Genomic DNA, 18,517 nt, shown 5'->3' with positions numbered 1-18,517 from the left:
TTCTTCAGTGTGAGAGGAGACACTTCACAAAATTCCAGCTTGTAGCAGTCTTGAGAATGGGGCCTACAATGATGGGATTCCTACTAGTGCATTTGGCTCACGCTCATTCAAGATTGGAGCAGTGACATCTGCGACCCAACAGTAGGGTGACCATATTTCCTTATGCTGAATACGAGGCACCTGGTAAAATTATTCATATTCAAGCAAGTCCAACAGCAATCAATCAGAACTATGCAGTACAAACGTCCAAATTAACATCAAGTTGACTGAGTCCCTCTTAAAAAGAAATACTGTGTAGTTGGATTCTTTTTATTTACCTTATCTTTAAGACTTTAGGGTTCACATGGGGAGGGGCCACACACACACACAAACACACACGAGAGGTGACACATCCACACTTCCATAGATCTCTCTCACACGGGGGAATGGGGGGAGAAAACCGTCAACCCAACCCTCCCTGCCCGGCAATATCTGTCCTCCATGCCTGGCTGGGCTCCCGGGACAGACTTGCCTCTCATGGTACCTGGCGCCGCATGTTCCCGAGGCAACACATGCCCCCCTCCCCATTTTTCTGCGAGAATGTGGACAGCAGTAGCCTTTAGGCACTGTGTGGGTGAGTGAAGGGACAGGAGCTGCTTCCAGTTACAGTGGAGGGTAGGGAGGATGACCTGGCCCGTGACTTTGCAGAGTTCATCTCTTCTCTCCTAATCCTCGCTCCCCTGTGGCTGGAAACAGCTTGTCCCTTCCTGCCCGCACAGTGTTGAAAGGCCATTAACACTTCCGGGCTGCTGCTGGCCATGGACATAACCCAGCCGCCTTCTGACCCCTGGCTACAGCATGGGCAGGAATGGGGTAAGCCCTAAGGATGAATTGTGCACCACAACCCAGGAACCCTCACTGCAGGGGCTTCAGCGAACCTGGCCAAAGAGGTGGCTTAGCAGAGAAGGGAGTCTAGGGGATGGAGCAGCCCCGTGCTCCCAGGGGGCAGGACCCAGGGCAGTGTGTGTGTGGGGGAGGTGAAGAGGGTGCTTCTGTGGAGCCTGCACGGTCAGGGCACAAACAGGCTGGAAATCACTTCCTCCCACCACTCCAGAGCTTAGCTGAGGGCCAGAGAGGCTTCCCCGTGCCAACACTGTACGGGGCTCTGGCACTCAAGGGCTCCGCTCCTCCTGGCCAGTGCACCGGGCTGGAGGGTCTTGAGCTTTCCCAAGGCACTGGCCCAGCCAGAGGCAGTGGGGGAAGAAAGGAGCCTGCCGGCCAGGCTGTTGGTGAACTGAGCACTCTGACCAGGGGCTGGTTCTCTGTACAGCGCTGGGAGTGGGACGCGTCCCACCAGGCGGGATATGGAGGAGCAGCGGGGCTCGGGGAGGGGCAAAGGGGCAAAGTAGAGAGAGGACAGCGAGTGGGAGAGCACATAAATGGCCAATGCATGGGCAGCAGAGGCGACACATAACCAGCTGCCGCCTGGCACCTGCCTGCACTCACCAGCCACCGCAGCTCGCAGCCAGTGCCAGCTTGAAATGGGATGGAGGGCAGGGCCCTGCTGGCCCAAGATCCAGCACGTAGAGGGGGGCTGTGCTGACAGACCAGCAGGAGGATCAGCCGGTCCCATGTGCTTCAGCTTTGCCCCACCACCAGCCTCGCACACCCACCCCCATCGTCAGCCGCTGGTCCCTCCTCTCACCACTAGTCGGCGAGCAGCTGGCAAGCAGGGATCCAGCCAGCAACAGGACCTGTCAGTACTGATGTGGGGAGACAGAAAATATGGGACAATTTGCCCATTTTTAAGAAAAAGTCAAGACACCTGCAGGAGGGCTTAAATACGGGACTGTGCTTTAAAAACAGGGCGTCTGGTCACCCTACCTAACAGGGAATAGGGGACGGACAGGTACAGGCAGTTGGTTGTTGGCATTCAACTGCACACAAGATGTACATGCAGCCCCTGGTTGAGAATCAGAGTTCAATGGTGTGAATGGCTAGTTTTACTTTTTAAGCCAATTTTCAGGAACAAGGAATGGGGTTTTGTTTTGGCATGGCATTTCACCTCTTATACTCTTTGGCAGTCACAAGCAGCCACTAGACATGAATTCTGTGCATAAAGAGAAAACAATTTGGGATTTTATAGGTGGGCTGACTTAATCATGAAGGTTAAGAGAGATTTAAGGCAGGTCAAGGACCTCTTGGGGGGGGGGGAGGGAGAAATACTACAGCAGAGGATATGGGAGTGGCACCACAGGTTGACAACAGCTGAAGGTATGTAAAGTGGGAAGTCAGGGACCAGGCATATTTTTAACCACTGTTAAGGAAGGAATTGTTAACTATCTGGGAACCTGGTTGGGTGGTGGAGTGGAGGCAGCCAAATGAATTGCTAGATCCTCATTTTGGCAGGTGTCTGATGCAGGTACTCATTCCATAGGTCTAGTTCCCAGATGAACCAGAATTGGAAGTGGAACTAGAGCGAGGAATGCCCTAAAGAAGCTGCAGAACAGGGGTTGCAGATCCTAACATCTGGTATGAGGACACAACCCACTCTCCTTGCCTCATTATCCTCATACAGAGGAGCAAGGCTGAGTCCCAGCAATGGGATGCGACCAGATTTGGAGGGCTGATGGCAGCTTTCAAATAGGTGGAAATGATTAAGGAAGGAACAATGACCTGCACTGTATGATTCATTGCTGGATACTTCCCAGATGAGTTAACAAAGTCAATTAAACCACATCTCTCGCATCTTGTCTTTCTTCCTGCACATCTGGGATAAAGGACCATAATGATCATTTGATCTCTGGTATGATACAGGCTATACAATTTCACCTAGTAACTGCTGCATTTATCCCATCATTTCTGACTGAGCTAGAACAGATCTTGTAGGAAGACAACAAATCTTAATGTATAGACTTCAAGTGATGGAGAATCCATCATATCCCTTTATAAATTGCTTCAGTGATTAATTACCCAAACTGTTCCCCCTCCCATTTTTACTTATTTCCAGTATGAATTTGTCTAGCTTCAGCTTTGAGCCACTGGATCTTATTATGCCTTCATCTCCTACATCAAAGAGCCCTCTGAGTCACAAAGAGAAACCTAATTATGAAAGTTCACCGAATTCTCCAACTTTTGTCTAAACGAAAATACTTGCAATCTTGATGGTCCTGATTCATCACTGTGTTACTCCAGTTTTATCCTGTTGTAGTTCCATTTAAATCAGTGAGTTGTAATGGGTAAAATGGAGTAAAGCAGGTGTGATTTAGGTACTGTAGCTTATTTATAACATGTTCTAGTATTGAAACATTCAGATTTTTACCACTTTTCCATATGCTTAATATCTTACCGCTCAAATATGTTAACAAGCCACACAAATCAAGTAACCAAATAATTTTGAAGGTGGGCCAAAATATTCAGACTCAGATTACAAAAATTAAGCACTCAAATAAGTGGCGTGACTTTCAGAAGTGCTGAGAATTCACAACTCTCAGTGAAGTCAATGGGCCTCTAAACTCAGGCCGACAAGATTGATAATTTTGGCCACGGTACATAGGGCATCATACTACCAGAAGGAAGAGCTGGATTTATGATTTGATCTCAAGCTCTGACTTTTCCACACTGAGAAAAGCAAGGCCTGATAATATTATAGAGACGATCCTCAGACTGCATTTTCATGAAGGGGTTCTGAAAATCTCTAATTGCCCTGGACAGGCAGGAAGACAGACAAGATACAAGGAATGTGGTTTAATGAGAATGCAACTTTATTAACTCATCTGGGAACTATCCAGCAATAAATCATATAAGGCAGGTCATCATTCCTCCCCTAATCTGTTCCACTTGTTAGAAGGCCCCCCTCTCACCCTTCCACAGCTGGTCCCCAGCCTCTGGCTGGGAACTCACCACCCTCCCTTCATATGAGGATTGAAGGACTAGGAAAGGGGTTTTTCTCCCCACTGTACTAGACATTGGGAGCCCCAACCCTATTCCTCAGCTTCTTTAGGCGATGACTTCCCCTAAACTTCCAATTCCAGTTTGTCAGGGAACTGATAAACCATCGGATGGTGCCTACACTGGGCACCTGCCAAGTTGTGAAAACCTGAATCATACCTATGGTCCTATCCATCAGGTCCCTGGGCTGCTGTGGGAAGAAAAAAAAAAGCCTCCACCCCACCCTGATCAATCTGCTAATGAGGGAAAAATTCCTTTCCAGTCTCCAAAAGGCAACTAGCACCATATGTATAAAACAGACCCGCAAAAACAAAAACCCAAACCCTGCCCCCCCCCAAAAAAACCCCAGTCAACCCCCTACCCCAAACAAATAAACAAAGAACAGCCCTACACTAATCCCAGGGATGGAAGAGTAGATCTGCTGGTCAGTAGTGGTGCGTAGGCTTGTATGTCCTCCCCTCTGTTGCACAGGAGACTATGGACTTCCACAGAACTCCTGGCCTTACTCACTCTCAGCTACATCCTCCTTCTCCCCTCTACAAGGAAGCCAGCTCTCACAAGAGGGAGAAGGGCTGGTGAGGGGGGGGGGAACCCCCTTTGAAGGGGACATAGCTCTTTTCCGCCTATAGCTTCAGATGATGACCCCCATCTCTGAAGCTGCTGGGGTGCATTGTTGCTGCCTGCACCCATGCTGTAGCTTCACCACTGCTAAAAATGATGGGCGTCCTAGTGTAAACAAGCCGCTAGCACTTTAACCACCAAAGCCTACTTTGTCTTTTTTTATCATGCTTACGAAGGTTGCCTGCCAAATTTCCACTGTAGGCAAAATTTAAGCATTGTATTTATTCCCATCAAGTTATTCTTCACTAGGCCAAGTTTGCAGAATTGAAAACAAGATCTCCTCAGATGTTATGAATCAAGGGGCACAACTTGCAGCTAGGGATGCATAAAATATGGCTCTTGACTACTGCTCTCTTTCTGTACATATAGGGTGAGGGCAAAGTAACTACCTGCAGCTTTTCATTGTTAGGCAACAAAAAGCTATCAATTTTTATTCATCTAACAAGGAAAATGCAAATAAAAATAAATATATTTTAATGAATTTGGTTTTATACAATAATGCTGTACAATTATATGCAAATAAAGTACTGATTATGGGGTTTTTGGAAGTTGATAATGCAGTCCTTTTTGTCAGAAAAGTTGTGAACTCCTGGTAGGAATGGAAACCAGGCAAGCAGACAATATCCATGCTGGCTCAGGAACAGAAAATGTGGTCTTATGTAGGAGTTACTCTAAATGTTGGGGAAAAAATTGAAAGAATTCCAGTAGTCAAGGAAACTTGGAGCTTGCATCTATCCAATAAAGAGGTTTGCCAACATCACTGCTGTACTCATTTAGAATTATGACTAAGTGGATTGAGTCATAGCCAGGGACTGAACCCATCAGTTTCTCTTGAGAAAGGTAACTTATTTAGGGCTAAACACTTGGAAAAAACTGCATGGAGCTTAAAGCACTGATTTAGCGGCACATCTCAGAATCATGTAACGTTTGCCTTTTTAACATCTCCATTCTGGTGAAGAAGATAAACTCCCAAGAAGAGTGACTTTATGGATATGAAATAAGATTGTCTGGTGTGTATTGTGTTAGTATGAATTCATGAAAACTTGTTGGCTTGTGTTTGGTAGTCTGACAGGGTGGTGGGGGAGTGTCTGAAGAAACAACATAAAATGCCAATAGGAAAAAGGTTTGCACACTAGAATGCAACTTAATAGTGTTAACAAATATGGCAACAAATATGTTCACGCTGGCCTTAAAGTAGACATTACTTGGAGTCTAGACAAAACTGATTAGAAACAAAACCACTAAGACCTTCTGATATCTTGGAAAATAATGAAAGAATCGTTGAGAAGATGAAAGATACTGGAATAGCGCCTTGCAGTAGTCAAAGCTGTAATATTTTATAAAGAAAAAGACAAGGGAAACAGAAGAGGTGATTTAGATCACTACACAGCAGGCAGTCCAATCAAATCAAGTCAGCATTAGCTTTAATCCTACCTTCACAGTAGTGTAATTGCTGCTTTCCTGGATATGAATTAAAATTCCATTCTCATGCCTTGTCCTGAATTTCACTTCCAAATGGTTCACACTCAGAGGCTCCAAAATGGCACCTTTAGTGCCATATTTCATCATGTACTCTCGTTTCTTATTCCGGCTCATGTGGTAGTCAAGGCGTCCTTTGCCTTCTAATGATAAGGCAGTATCGGCAGTAATATCTAGGACAAATATAGGAGGAAGCGTTGAGTATGCTTTATCTAATACTTTTGTTGGGGTAAAGTAGGTGGGAAGAAATAGGAGTGTGTGAAGCCTTGGCTTCAACCGTATACTCTTTGGCCACTGCAGCTGAGCCAGCAGTGTTGTGTGAGTGTGAATGAGACAGAGAGAGAGTGAGTGAGTTATCTTACTGCTAGTATAGAGCAGGAATAAAGTAAGACACCCTGGGATCAAGGAAAACAAGGAAGGAATTTTGGCTCTGTGAGCTACAATTCTTTCTTGTTATACCCCTGTTTCCCTTTGCTCCGGACAGTGTCCTTGGGATAAAACTAAACTGTATGCTCTTCAGGGCAGGAACAATGTTCCATTTGTTTTGTAAAATACCTAGCACACTTTAGGTTGGTATAAAATAATATATAATATTAATTACACCGCAAAAGCCTCAAAATCCTACCAGAGATGCAGCAAAACTCTTGTAAGCTAGTACGACAGCACCATATAAATAATCAATACAATAATGGAATATGTAAGAAAACAGAGCAGGTTGACATGAACAGAATGAAATGGTTTTCACAGAGCAATCACAAAAATATATTAAATCTGAATACAAATTAATTAACTTGCTATATTATGCAATCCTAGCTATATTATGTAGAGCCATTTGTTTGCAAATTAATAATTGTAGACATAATTATGGTCTTTTTGAAAAAATATGGTCTTGTTTGTATTTATATATGTGTTTTCTTATTTGAACTTCTTTTCCCTACCATATTCAAAGTGACGATAGGGCAAAAAGTCAATGTGTCACTTTTGTTCACAATTATTGTAACAGTGAATGCAAGCATGACATGTTTTCATCATTTAACAACAGTTAATTGCATCTAAACATAAAACCCAATTGCACTTGATTAAACTGTGTGATTAACTGTAGATTAAACAGAAGGATAATTAAGCCTTCTACATACATTTTTCACAGTGTTTCCCAGTCAATCCATCTTTGCAATGACATTGCTGCCATGACCAGTAATCAACACAGGTGCCACCGTGTTGGCAAGGGCTAATTGCACAAGCTCCTTCTAATCTAGGGCATCTAAAACAAATCAAAAGAGTAGTCACTGGAGTATGTACTTTAAACAAACAAAATAAGCCTTTGGATGGAGTCACATATGTTTAAGTGATACCACCCCTTCCTCCCCAACCCACAAGGATGAATTGTTTAAAGTCTCTTGTAAAGTAGTAAAAAGTAATAGTGGCAAGTTCTCTGGACTGAAGAAATCTGATATATCGAAACAGTTTCCAGTTTTCAGTGCCAAGTTGTTACAGTATTAGGAAAAGAGAGAGGACTTTAGAGGGAACTAGGAGGAAAAACAAAAACTCTGTCTTATATGCCTACACATTAGATATTAACTTGTATAATTTTCAAATAATATTCATATGCATACATATCAGTGTTTGTGTATGTCTTAAAAAACAACAGTCTTCTCAAAGACTACTGTACTCAAACATGTACAATATCTTTATGGCAGTCTTACATTTGGGTTACACAATAAAAATAATGAAAATGATCATCTTTCATTTTATGACTCCAAGTTGTACTCTGGTCTTTCACTCAACCTCCTTTCAGTCACATTCTTTGTCTACACATATACTTGGTCTAACAATGTAATACAAAAAAGATCTGTAATATTCCTACTGTACATATAATCTGAAACAGGAATGGGGAAGGGAACTACCATGTAATAAACTTGAATTGAAAGTAGTATTTTTAGATATAAATGAGTAATGTAGTCTGAATCTTTGCCTAAGACAGAGACTGTTAAAATTAGTTGAGAGGTTTTCAGAACTGGTGCAAAATTACTGTTGAAGTTTATGGTCTGTGAAGAAGGTTACATGGCTAAAATTTTAAGCAGATGCATACATTGTAGAGCAGGGATCGGCAATCTTTGGCACGCGGCCCATCAGGGAAATCCGCTGGTTGGCTGGGACAGTTTGTTTACCTGCAGTGCCTGCAGGTTTGGCCAATCGCAGCTCCGACTGGCCGCGGTTTGCTGTTCCACGCCAATGGGGGCTGCAGGAAGTGGTGTGCTGGCCGACGCTTCCCACAGCCCCCATTGGCCTGGAACGGTAAACCGTGGCCAATGGGAACTGCGATTGGCCGATCCTGCAGACTCTGCAGGTAAACAAACCGTCCCATGCCGCCAGCGGATTTCCCTGATGCGCCGCGTGTCAAAGGTTGCCAACCCCTGTTGTAGAGGTTTGTCATCATGTAAAGAGTTTGAAGATCCATCAATATTTTCTTAGATAATAACCTTTTTAAAGGAGGAGGGTAGGGTGGTTTTAACTTTGAATCTGTGAAATAAATCTCGAAGGAAGCTTGGAGACATCTTTCATTGTTAAACTGCCCGAGGTACTAAAGGAAAAGTCCTGATTGGCAGGCAGAAGTCTTGGATGGTGAAAGATACAAAATTCAGAGCCAATGTTTTAGTTCGTTGGCATGTCCCAAGATGCTGTTTTCTAGGAGAATGTTATTGAAATTGACATCTTCAGCTACAGAAGCTCAGGAAATCTCGTGCCATAAGAAACAACACAAGCTTGGGAGGTGAAAAGGGGAAAGATGAACTAGCAACTGTGGGCTTGCAAGCCATACTGTTGCTATAACTATAATGTCAAACAGTGAGATGGAAAAATCAATTGATCAGCTAATCAATCATTTCTAAAACAGCACTCACAAAAGGAGATCGTATGGGGGAAATTCAGTGATATTTGACTGGGAAAGTGAGAGAACAGACATTTGGGAAAAAACAAAGAGTCAAGGATAGTGAACCATACCAGTATAGCTAAATCCAGGTAGAATTTACATTTTTTTAAAAGAGCTACTTTATTTCAGACTGCTGGACAACAAAAATAATAAATAGTAGCAGAAATGTACTGTTGCTGCTTTGTGGAAAATTGGAATTAGGTTTCTGCAAACTCTGATTGCTGCATAATATTATTTGCAAATTTAGATTCTTCCTTGGTCCTTTACATTTGATAGTATATTGTATACTCATATTCACAGGCATTTGAATTAATTAACATTTAACTCTCATGTCACTTTCCTTTATTATATATATTATCAGATACTATGTATAGCTGACATACCGATCTAAGATTCCTTGAGCTGCCAAAGCCTGGCTGGGTTCCAGAGGACGTCCATTGACTGCAAACTCCATTATACAACCCACAAAATCATGACTTTCCACCTGTCCTCTCCTTTGAAGTATTGGCTCTAGAGATCTAATGCCACCAACAGTTACCCGATTTGGTTGTACGTCGAGAGTCCTAGAAGAGAAGTAGAAGAATCGGTGCATTAATATCAGCACATAAATTGGTGATAATAGAATAACTCTCATATCTTCTGAGATCCTTCATTTCTACAGTTCAATTTCTACAATTTCTATACTTCATTTTTTACAATCACAGAATTATTGCATACAGTGACCAATCAGCTCTATTTAAAACAACTTCTGAAATAATAATTACAGTGGGCCTAAACCTGAAGTTCTCACTCAGCTTTTACTCAAGCAAATCTCCTTTAACTTGATGGAGATTTTTGCTTGAGTCAGTACTGAATGAAGATTTGCCCTAATGATATTTATAATTGGGGATGATATTTCATTACAGGTTGGAGCACCTATTACAAGGTAATAAACTGCTTTGTTAGTGAGGAAGCCATAGGGCTAAATGAAAAGTGAGCCAGATTAATGGTGAGAAACTAGCAACAATATTAACAATACTTAGAATTAATACAGCACTTTTCATCTTCAAAATGTATTTAAATATTAACTAATTAGTTCTCACAACATTCCTAAAAGGTGAGGTAGGTACAATCCACTTCTTCCCTCCCCCCACACTAAAAGTGAAAACAGAAAATAAAAACAATAAAGATATTTGGAAATTATTCCAAATATATGGAAAAAAACCTGAGAATTGTTACTTAGCCTGAGCACGTAGCAATCAGTTGGGAGATAAGTCTGAGATTGGTGCGATTTCTCATGTGTTCATAAGAAGTGAAAAGTAAAGTTAAACAACAGCAGAGTGAAATTTAGGAGCTCATGTAACCACTGGAATATGAATTTGGGTCTGTATTCCTATATGTATTCAGGTAAATATCATTTTATTTTTGGTAAAAACAAAGGCATAGGAGGCTTTGCTAAGGAAAATTTTTTGCACTAGCCACTGTAGAATTTCAAATACTCTAAGGATAATTAGGCTAGAAACAGGTGGAGTGAGAGGTTGCTGAGCTAAACATAAAACATTTTAAAAAACTGTGGGGTGAACTCCTGACCCCATTGAAGTCAATAGGAGTTTTGCCTCTGACTTCAGTGGTGCCAGGATTTCACCCTATAAGCCTGATTCTGTGACTGCTGCATATGCACATCTTGGCCTGACTGCAATGGAAGTTCCACACACAGAACGACTGCTAAATGGGAACCTAAATTTTAAAGCAAGGCCATTTTAATTCTATAATGAGAGATATTTATCCTGAGACAAAACTCTATTTTAATCATCCTACTTCTGCAATACAGTGAACCCCATCCTGCCCAATAGGAGCATTTAGCCCACAGGCTAAAAACATAAAAACCAGATGGATATTGGTGCAGAATCAGAAATGCTGACTTCACTGTTCCTAAAAGATACATTTTACTTTGCTTAGATTATGACCAGATTCTGTTTATCAGCCAGTCAGAAAATATCTGATTCATGAGTACAGTTTTTTAAAGTCTTTAATGCCTTTATTAGTAAGCAGATTATGACTGGCTAAAATTTTCTTTTACCTTTTAAAGCATCATTGATTCTGACTGTCTGATATTCTGGTTTGATAATTAATTTGGGCTAGATTGTGAATTTTCACTATGGCGAATGAAGGGAAATAAGGACCCCCATTACACCACTTTTCAGGCTGCCCAAAGCTGTATGTCTGCTACTTTTCCCCAGAGTTGGGGACTGGGCAGTGTTGGCTCTACCCCTACCCCTTCAACAGGGCATCAGCCAGTACAACTGAGCTGGACCACAGCAAGAGCAGGGGATGCAGTGTTTTAATTTGCTGTTGCCATATGCCAGCTGAAAATTACTACACCCCAGAACAAGAAGGAAGCAGGGAGGGAGTTCTGCCTCAGGAAAGAATGCCTCCTTAGGCCAGTCCTGCTGTGGTACAGCTTATGCCAACATTCCTTGTACTGGGCTATGCCTAAAGGCACAAGCCCCCCTTCTACTACCTGGTCTGACATAGCAGTTATTCTAAATTTCTCCTATTTGTAACGATTTTTAAATTTTACCTCTTCCACAAAGAGCAAAATGAAATATTCTTTACCAGTCAGTGGAAACAGCCATATTACTAACAGTACAATAGCCTGGTTCCTGATCCTCAGAACAGGAGTCCACCGTCAAGGATGCTGCCTGCAAAGAAACACAAAAATGTGTTTAATATTAGAAGGACTGACTGTCCAATCTCATTTTCACCACCTTAAGACTTGTTTGATTATTAAATACAAAAATATCCAAAGGTTTAGTTAGTCACATTATACCCGATTTTCTTCCCTTGTGCATTCACAAAATTGTACACATGTAAACCTATGCCTACACCTCGCAGGTACGAAGGCTTACATGTGCCCTTCAAGTATTCCAATACCAATGTGGCTATAGCCCTTGCCTCTGCACCTTGAAAACCTAGGTAACACGTGTATCTGCACAGGATTTAAACTATTGAAAGGGTATGCACAACTATGAAAGCAGACATAGGTGTTTGCAGGCCCAGTTGTTTTGCATGCATGTGTGGAAACGAGGCCTGCCTCAAAATTAACCCTTTTACTACTCCTTTTTTTTATTATAACTGAAGTTTCAGGATGCAACCCTCTCTTTTGAAGTCAAACCCAAGTTTACCATATAAATAACACCACAGTGCCTTCTAACTAAGAGTCTCAAAGTATTTTATAGACTCTAATGAACTTAACACTCCACCACCAATGTGAGGCATTTAGTGTTATTATCCCCTTTCACAAATGGGGATACTGAGACAGTTCAGTGACTTGGCCATACAGAAAGTGACTGTATGAGTTAGATAAGGGATATTTTTCCCCCATGACACTGAAGTAACTTTTGGCCATATTGTATTCTGCTATTGATCTTCACATAAAAGTCCCACTAGGCTCAATGTTAGTTCCTTCATGGACTAGACCATGGTATCTAATATATATTTTCAATTTGATTCAAAGTGTGTCTTCTCAAAGCCTGGGGCACAGTACAAACATTATCAGTAAAAAATTGTAATTAACAAACTGGACCAATGTTGAAAACACACCCCTCTCAATCCGCCCATAACGAAGATTCTCCCATAGGCATCATACTTCCCCAGAAAAATAGCTGGGAGAGCATACGGTATACAGATCAGAAATTCACAGACACTACAACAATGGAAAGAAAAATCTCCTTCTTTACTTCCTCCACAGTCATAGCATAAGACCTCTCACACTCTTTCTGCTGCAATTTTTTCAGACAAAGTCAGACTTCCAGTATCAGGACTCTAGCTGTCTTCACACTTCATTTGTTGTAAATCGCTTTGCATACTAAAATGACCAGTGAGGTTGATGTATGGGAAGAGGGCATTTGGGAGCCACCTTATCAATCAGTGACAAAAGATCATTACAATGTGCTACCAAAGTAGCGATCCATGGAGTGGTCTGTCAGTTGTACTCTGAGCATTCTTCCTTCAAGTCATCACAAAAAGGTCTGGTTCCATTAGCCTCCCCAGGTGAATCAATAAAACAGGTAGAGTCAGCAACTTTGTGGGATAATCCAATGGTCACTGTGGAGGCAATGATATCTGGAGATGCTAGATATGGAGAGCCATCTTCTGCACAGACAACCAAGTCACCCAGATCAATCAGTTTTGTGAACTCCAATTTTAAATAAGGTATGACATTATATTTATGACCTCTTCAGTAACACTCTAATCTAATGTCCATAAAATCTGCCAAATGACTCCCACTGATTTTAATGGGAACTCAGTTGGGTCTTCTGACATTTTAATTTTACTCCCAATTTAGCAGAAGGAATACAAAAACGTACCACTTCTCCATTAATAACAGGTGGAATGTATTGCATAACAAAATTGAAGGTTAATTACTCCCTAAGTCAAATTTTCAAAACATAAATGTGATCCTCTAGATGTATATTCAGCTTTCATATTACAGCAAAATGCATGGAAGCAGTTTATGGCAAATTTAAATCAAATGTTACTGCTTGACAACAGTTTGGTCAATATTTATGTTTAGATAACTCTACAGGAGCTGTACAAACACTAAATGCTATTAATGTGTCATTCTTGTGTAATATATTGACTTTTTTTGCTTACAATTAAGTTCATTCACCACTAACATTAATGTCTGATTGAAATTCTTACAAAATCTCCACACTTCATTTCCAAATACACACCATGAACTGAAACATCATACTGAATTCATGGTTCTCAAATTTAAATCACTTACTATAGTATGTCCAAATTATGTATTTCTTTCCTCTATTTTATTTTTAAAAGGAAAGCTTATCTTGCATTTCTTTCCATACATAATGAACAACCTATTCCTCTTGAGAAACATAAGCCAGCAGCGCCTAAGTACATTATATGCTGAGTATAAATGAAACAGTTCATAGAGCACATAAAATTAGCTGGCTAGTTTATATGGTATCATATGTATACATATTTTAAGAGTACATTAACAACAAAAATGAAAGATCAGATTTTGTTTTTACTAAGCTCAATAAATGTAATTTCCACTAATTTACAAAGGTACACATTCTGAAAAGAAGGATGAGCTACAAATCCATCAGAAGGGCTGGATATTTGAGACCATATTTTGCTTGGACCTGAGTTCATACAATTTATTTTCTAACATTAGTCAAATGCTCCTCCTTGTTACTTTAGCATTACTCTACAGTTACCTCTTCAAGTTTTGAGAGTTTCTATCCTGTCACTCTGTAATATCTCAAAACTGACAACTTAATGATTTTACCAGTTTCCGATAAAATCCCATTGCACTGTAGGAAATGACAGATTTGAAATCCTGTAGGGAAGTTATTTTATACATTTTTTGACATGTGGGAGATATTTTTTCCTACAGCAGAAATACTTAAGACAAAAGTGATTCTTTTCACATCTTGTGTTTGTAAACAGCTGACGTGGTTAGAAAAGATTTAAATACAGAAACTATGTATCAGAATCAAGCCTTTCTTGAGGCTTGCTTTTAAATTTTAAGCATACATACACAAAAGGTAATTTTCTAGAAAAATATACCTTTTGTGTATAGTAGAGCTCCTTCTATAGACCAGACTACAGTTTGTTTTTTCTTTCTTGCTTGTTTGTTACACATTTTTAACTTGTGTACCTATAGTTAGGCATATAAATCTTTATTTAAGCATGTATGGTCTGAGTTAATTTAGTTAATAAAATCCGTACTTGGATATCTAAATCAACACCTGTGTGTCTGGTTAAGAATTCATATTTGAAAATTGGGACCTTAATGTGTTAAATATCTAAAATTAATATGTTCCAAGACAAAAATGTATCCACACTGGTGTAAATATCCTTCAGAAAGACATAGAAAATAACATCTCTACCAACACTCATAAAAGAAAAATCAAATTTAGGGGCAAACTATCCACCTCCAGCACAAAGATACATGAAAGTGAAAAAACTGGGTCAGCAACTCTGAGTTGAAAAGAAATGCAGAGTTGCAGGCTCAAGTTCCTCTTGGAGAAAGAAGCCAATGGTAGAGCCTCTCTGCTGTGCAGAATCACAGACCCACAGCACCCAGCTGCTCTTAGGATGCCTGTGTTCTTAGACACCCCGATATTCGAACCTTGAGGCACATTACCCCTGTAATAGCAGCATGGTTGGCTCAGTGGTTGAATTTCTATAGGACCCACACAGTGTCTATGCTGTATCTTTTCAGTAAGGCTCCCTGAGCATGGGAACAGAGTTTAATGATACAGTAGTGCTGTATCCAAGCACCACTGACTTCTTCAGAACGTAATGGTAGGAAAACTAGGGTTCAGAAGGGGCCATGAAGTGTAGAACAGCTGTTCCCTTATTCCCCTACTGCTTCTAGCCTGACATGCAAAACAAAACTTGGAACCCCAACCATGTATTGTACTCATGGACTGACTTTAGTTTCAGGCATGTGGGGAACATTGCTTAGGAGATACTGTTAAGAAAGGAGCACAGAGAAAACACAAAAAGAAAAAAATCCACTGCAAAAAAAACCTGGTAAAAAATGGAAAAGGGCAGAGCACCATGAATAAGACAACCATTTGTACTAGCCTAGATTTTTGGGCAGTTCTTCTGTCCCTGATTCATTGCATAGGCTTCTTTTCAACTAAAAGATGTTTGTTTTAAAAATCATGAAACCTTTGAAAAAATACATGGGTTTAAATGATAGAAGAAGAAAAAAAAAGACTGGAAGCAGGACAAGTTTTGTAACATCTCTAAAAGTTTAAGACACTCACAGAACCCAAAGATCCCAAGAAATCTGCTCATCTCTACTGAAGCTATAGTATATAATTGTGAAGCATCTACACTCATTCTCTTAGGGTCCACTGTAGTATCACTAGATAATTAGACTTCACTAATAATCTTCCCATGTCGCTCGACAATTAGTCTTCACTAATAATCTTCCCCACTGTCTGCAGCAGTTAATTAGTCTTCTGGATAGCTCTTTAGCTCATTGAGTATTTTTGTTCCCGTTTTTTCAAATTCAGATTTTTTTTTTATTCTGAGAAAACCATTATAATTCTTCAAGCCTTCTGGACAAGATGCAAATTACAGTTTTTTCCCAAAGCTGGAGGTAAAGCTAGCGAATACAGCTTTACCAAGTTTTATATTCGTTTGTGCTTACATGGAAGCCAAAGTGACTTGAAACTGAATGAACGTTTACTTAATTCTCAGTGCAGCATTTCTTACCATTCCAGCCCTCCGGGCAATAACAGTGTGAAACTGGCCATCAGACACTTTCTTCGTTGTGGTAAGTTTATATGTGCCACTGCCAAGGTTGTAGGAGAATCTCAGCCTTTCTTCTGTTATTTCCAGAGCCAGGAATTCTGCCCGTTCTCCAGTCTGGTTGTCATAGTTATACAGCATTAAGGCATTACTTTTGATGGTTGCAAACTTTATATAAATATAATTGTTGTTTGGATCCATAGTGGGAAATTCCATATAGGACAACTCTTCAAATCCGTAACTATTCAATTCACAATGATTTCCAAAGACACCTATAAAAAGAAAAATTTGTCTGTTATCAAATTGTTTTTACCCCATTTAATCAAAGTGTAGGACATAAAGCACGTAGTTCAGTGCTTTTAGATTGTTTATGACATGAGTTTCTTAAAAGCACCTTAAAAAGCCATAAATAAAAACATATACATCTTGGACAAAAAACAGTTATTGCCCAAAGTGTTATTTGTTAAAGTACCTACATTCCAAAACAAAAAATGAAGTATAGACAACTGGATAAAAAGCAAAGCATACTGTTGTTAACTTCTAGAGGGGGTTTGAAAAAAACTTTTGAGTTGAGATTGTGTCAAATATAGGTATCAATGGACATAATGTATTTTAATCCAGATATGGGGATGTATTTGTTACTGAACATAGAGATATTGATGTTCACTTTCCATTCTGTTTCCCATTCCACTTGTACAACCTGAGATTGATTTATAGCTAACTAGCTGATGCAGCTTCATTCTTCTTCTCTCTCCCTCCCACCAACTCTGTGTTTGTATTTATTTGTGCTGGTTCTTTTTCCATTTAGTTTTTTAAATGAATTGTATTGTTACTGCAATGCTGAGCCAAAGAATTTTCCCCACAAATATTTGTGGACTTGTGTCAAATAACGTGACGAGGAATTCAAGCCAAGGTGGAATGCATCTTATTAAATTGTGATTGTTCCATTCCTTCTTGAATTTGGCTATACATTATCTATTAGTCCTTAGTGTTCAAGTCCACAATAAACTTAAAATATACTAAGCCTTGTCTAGGAGGATGTACATATTTTTTCTTTGCTATAATCTGGCTACAAACATCTGAGCCTTCCACTTCTCAGTATTTTATTTAACTGAATATATATGTGCACTCCATACATTTCTTTCCAAATGTCACTGAACTGTGTAATTACTTTTCTTGTTTTCTATCTTAATCTCTAAAAGTTAGATGCATTTATAATGAAATCTGATTATAAATATAGAAACTGAATAACTCTCTGAGAAAAATGATATAATATAGGATAAGCAATTCATTACAAGTGCAAGACAGATGAAAGTTTGCACAACAAACCAGTTAACAATGTGTTCTGAGAAACATTTTTCTAAGATAGGGTTACTCTTTTGGCTGCCTTTTAAAATATTTGTTTATTTTTTCAGCTTTTTTTCTTTTTCTGTTTATTTGTTTTATTTAACATCATTCTTTTCTACACGAACAAAGACAATCCACAATGGATCTGCATTCAGACCCAAGCTTTGTGTGACTGTACCAAGTAGGGTGACCAGACAGCAAGTGTGAAAAATCAGGACAGAGGGTGTGTGTGTGTGTGTGGGGGGGGTAATAGGAGCCTATATAAGAAAAAGCTTGAAATATTGGGACTGTCCCCATGAAATCGGAACATCTGGTCACCGTAGTACCAAGATCTCTGAAGTTTCCCTTTATGTTTTGTATCATTACTGGCTGCTCAATTTCCTGGTAAAAATTAGTGATAATTAACTTCAAGTAATTATTAAAATATGTTGATAGGACTGTATGAATTCCTTGTTTTATGCTTAGAATTTAGATCTAGAAACACTGCAAAGTTTTAATAGAATACAATAAACAGAATGGACCGGGATTTGTGTGGAATGATTCGGTAATGTGTTTTGATCTTTCCATGTCTTTATTAATGCTTTTTAGCAAGGTCAAGTGCCATACTCAATATCTGAGATCATGTTGCTCATGAACAGAAGAGTTAATTACGTTTACTGATTCCTTGACTGCATATTTTTGAGGAGTTGTGAATACAAATGTGATCATATTGTAAGACCACTGAAATAAAACAGAAACTCCCCTTCTATAGCTAGAAAACAAAATATGATGCCTTCTTTGCAAATTATTAGTGTGTGGCCCAACAGAACTTGAATGTGCAACTTACAATATATAATTTGCAATCTTTACACCTATTATAACTGTATATTTATTCAGAACTCAGTGGTGTGACCTGCACTCAATGGGACTCCTTGTGTAAGGAAGTGTTCACCAATG

The 18,517-nt window shown here is 39.9% G+C and overlaps 1 protein-coding gene across 1 annotated transcript in view; it reads right to left on the bottom strand.

The window, feature by feature from the left end:
- Positions 1-18,517, bottom strand: part of LOC140910365 (protocadherin Fat 4) — a 222,130-nt gene that overhangs the window by 11,680 nt on the left and 191,933 nt on the right. Inside the window, exons 11-15 of the mRNA XM_073341085.2 lie at positions 16,199-16,506; positions 11,555-11,640; positions 9,343-9,522; positions 7,167-7,291; positions 5,986-6,203 (exon numbers count right to left, since the gene is read on the bottom strand). Coding sequence (XP_073197186.1) covers positions 5,986-6,203; positions 7,167-7,291; positions 9,343-9,522; positions 11,555-11,640; positions 16,199-16,506 — 917 coding nt within the window. The remainder of the gene's footprint in view (positions 1-5,985; positions 6,204-7,166; positions 7,292-9,342; positions 9,523-11,554; positions 11,641-16,198; positions 16,507-18,517) is intronic.

Source organism: Lepidochelys kempii, chromosome 4, assembly GCF_965140285.1.
Source record: "Lepidochelys kempii isolate rLepKem1 chromosome 4, rLepKem1.hap1, whole genome shotgun sequence".
NCBI classification, from domain to species: Eukaryota; Metazoa; Chordata; order Testudines; family Cheloniidae; genus Lepidochelys; species Lepidochelys kempii.
The sequence above is the reverse complement of the archived record's forward strand: the minus strand, read 5'-3'. Positions and strand labels throughout refer to the sequence as shown.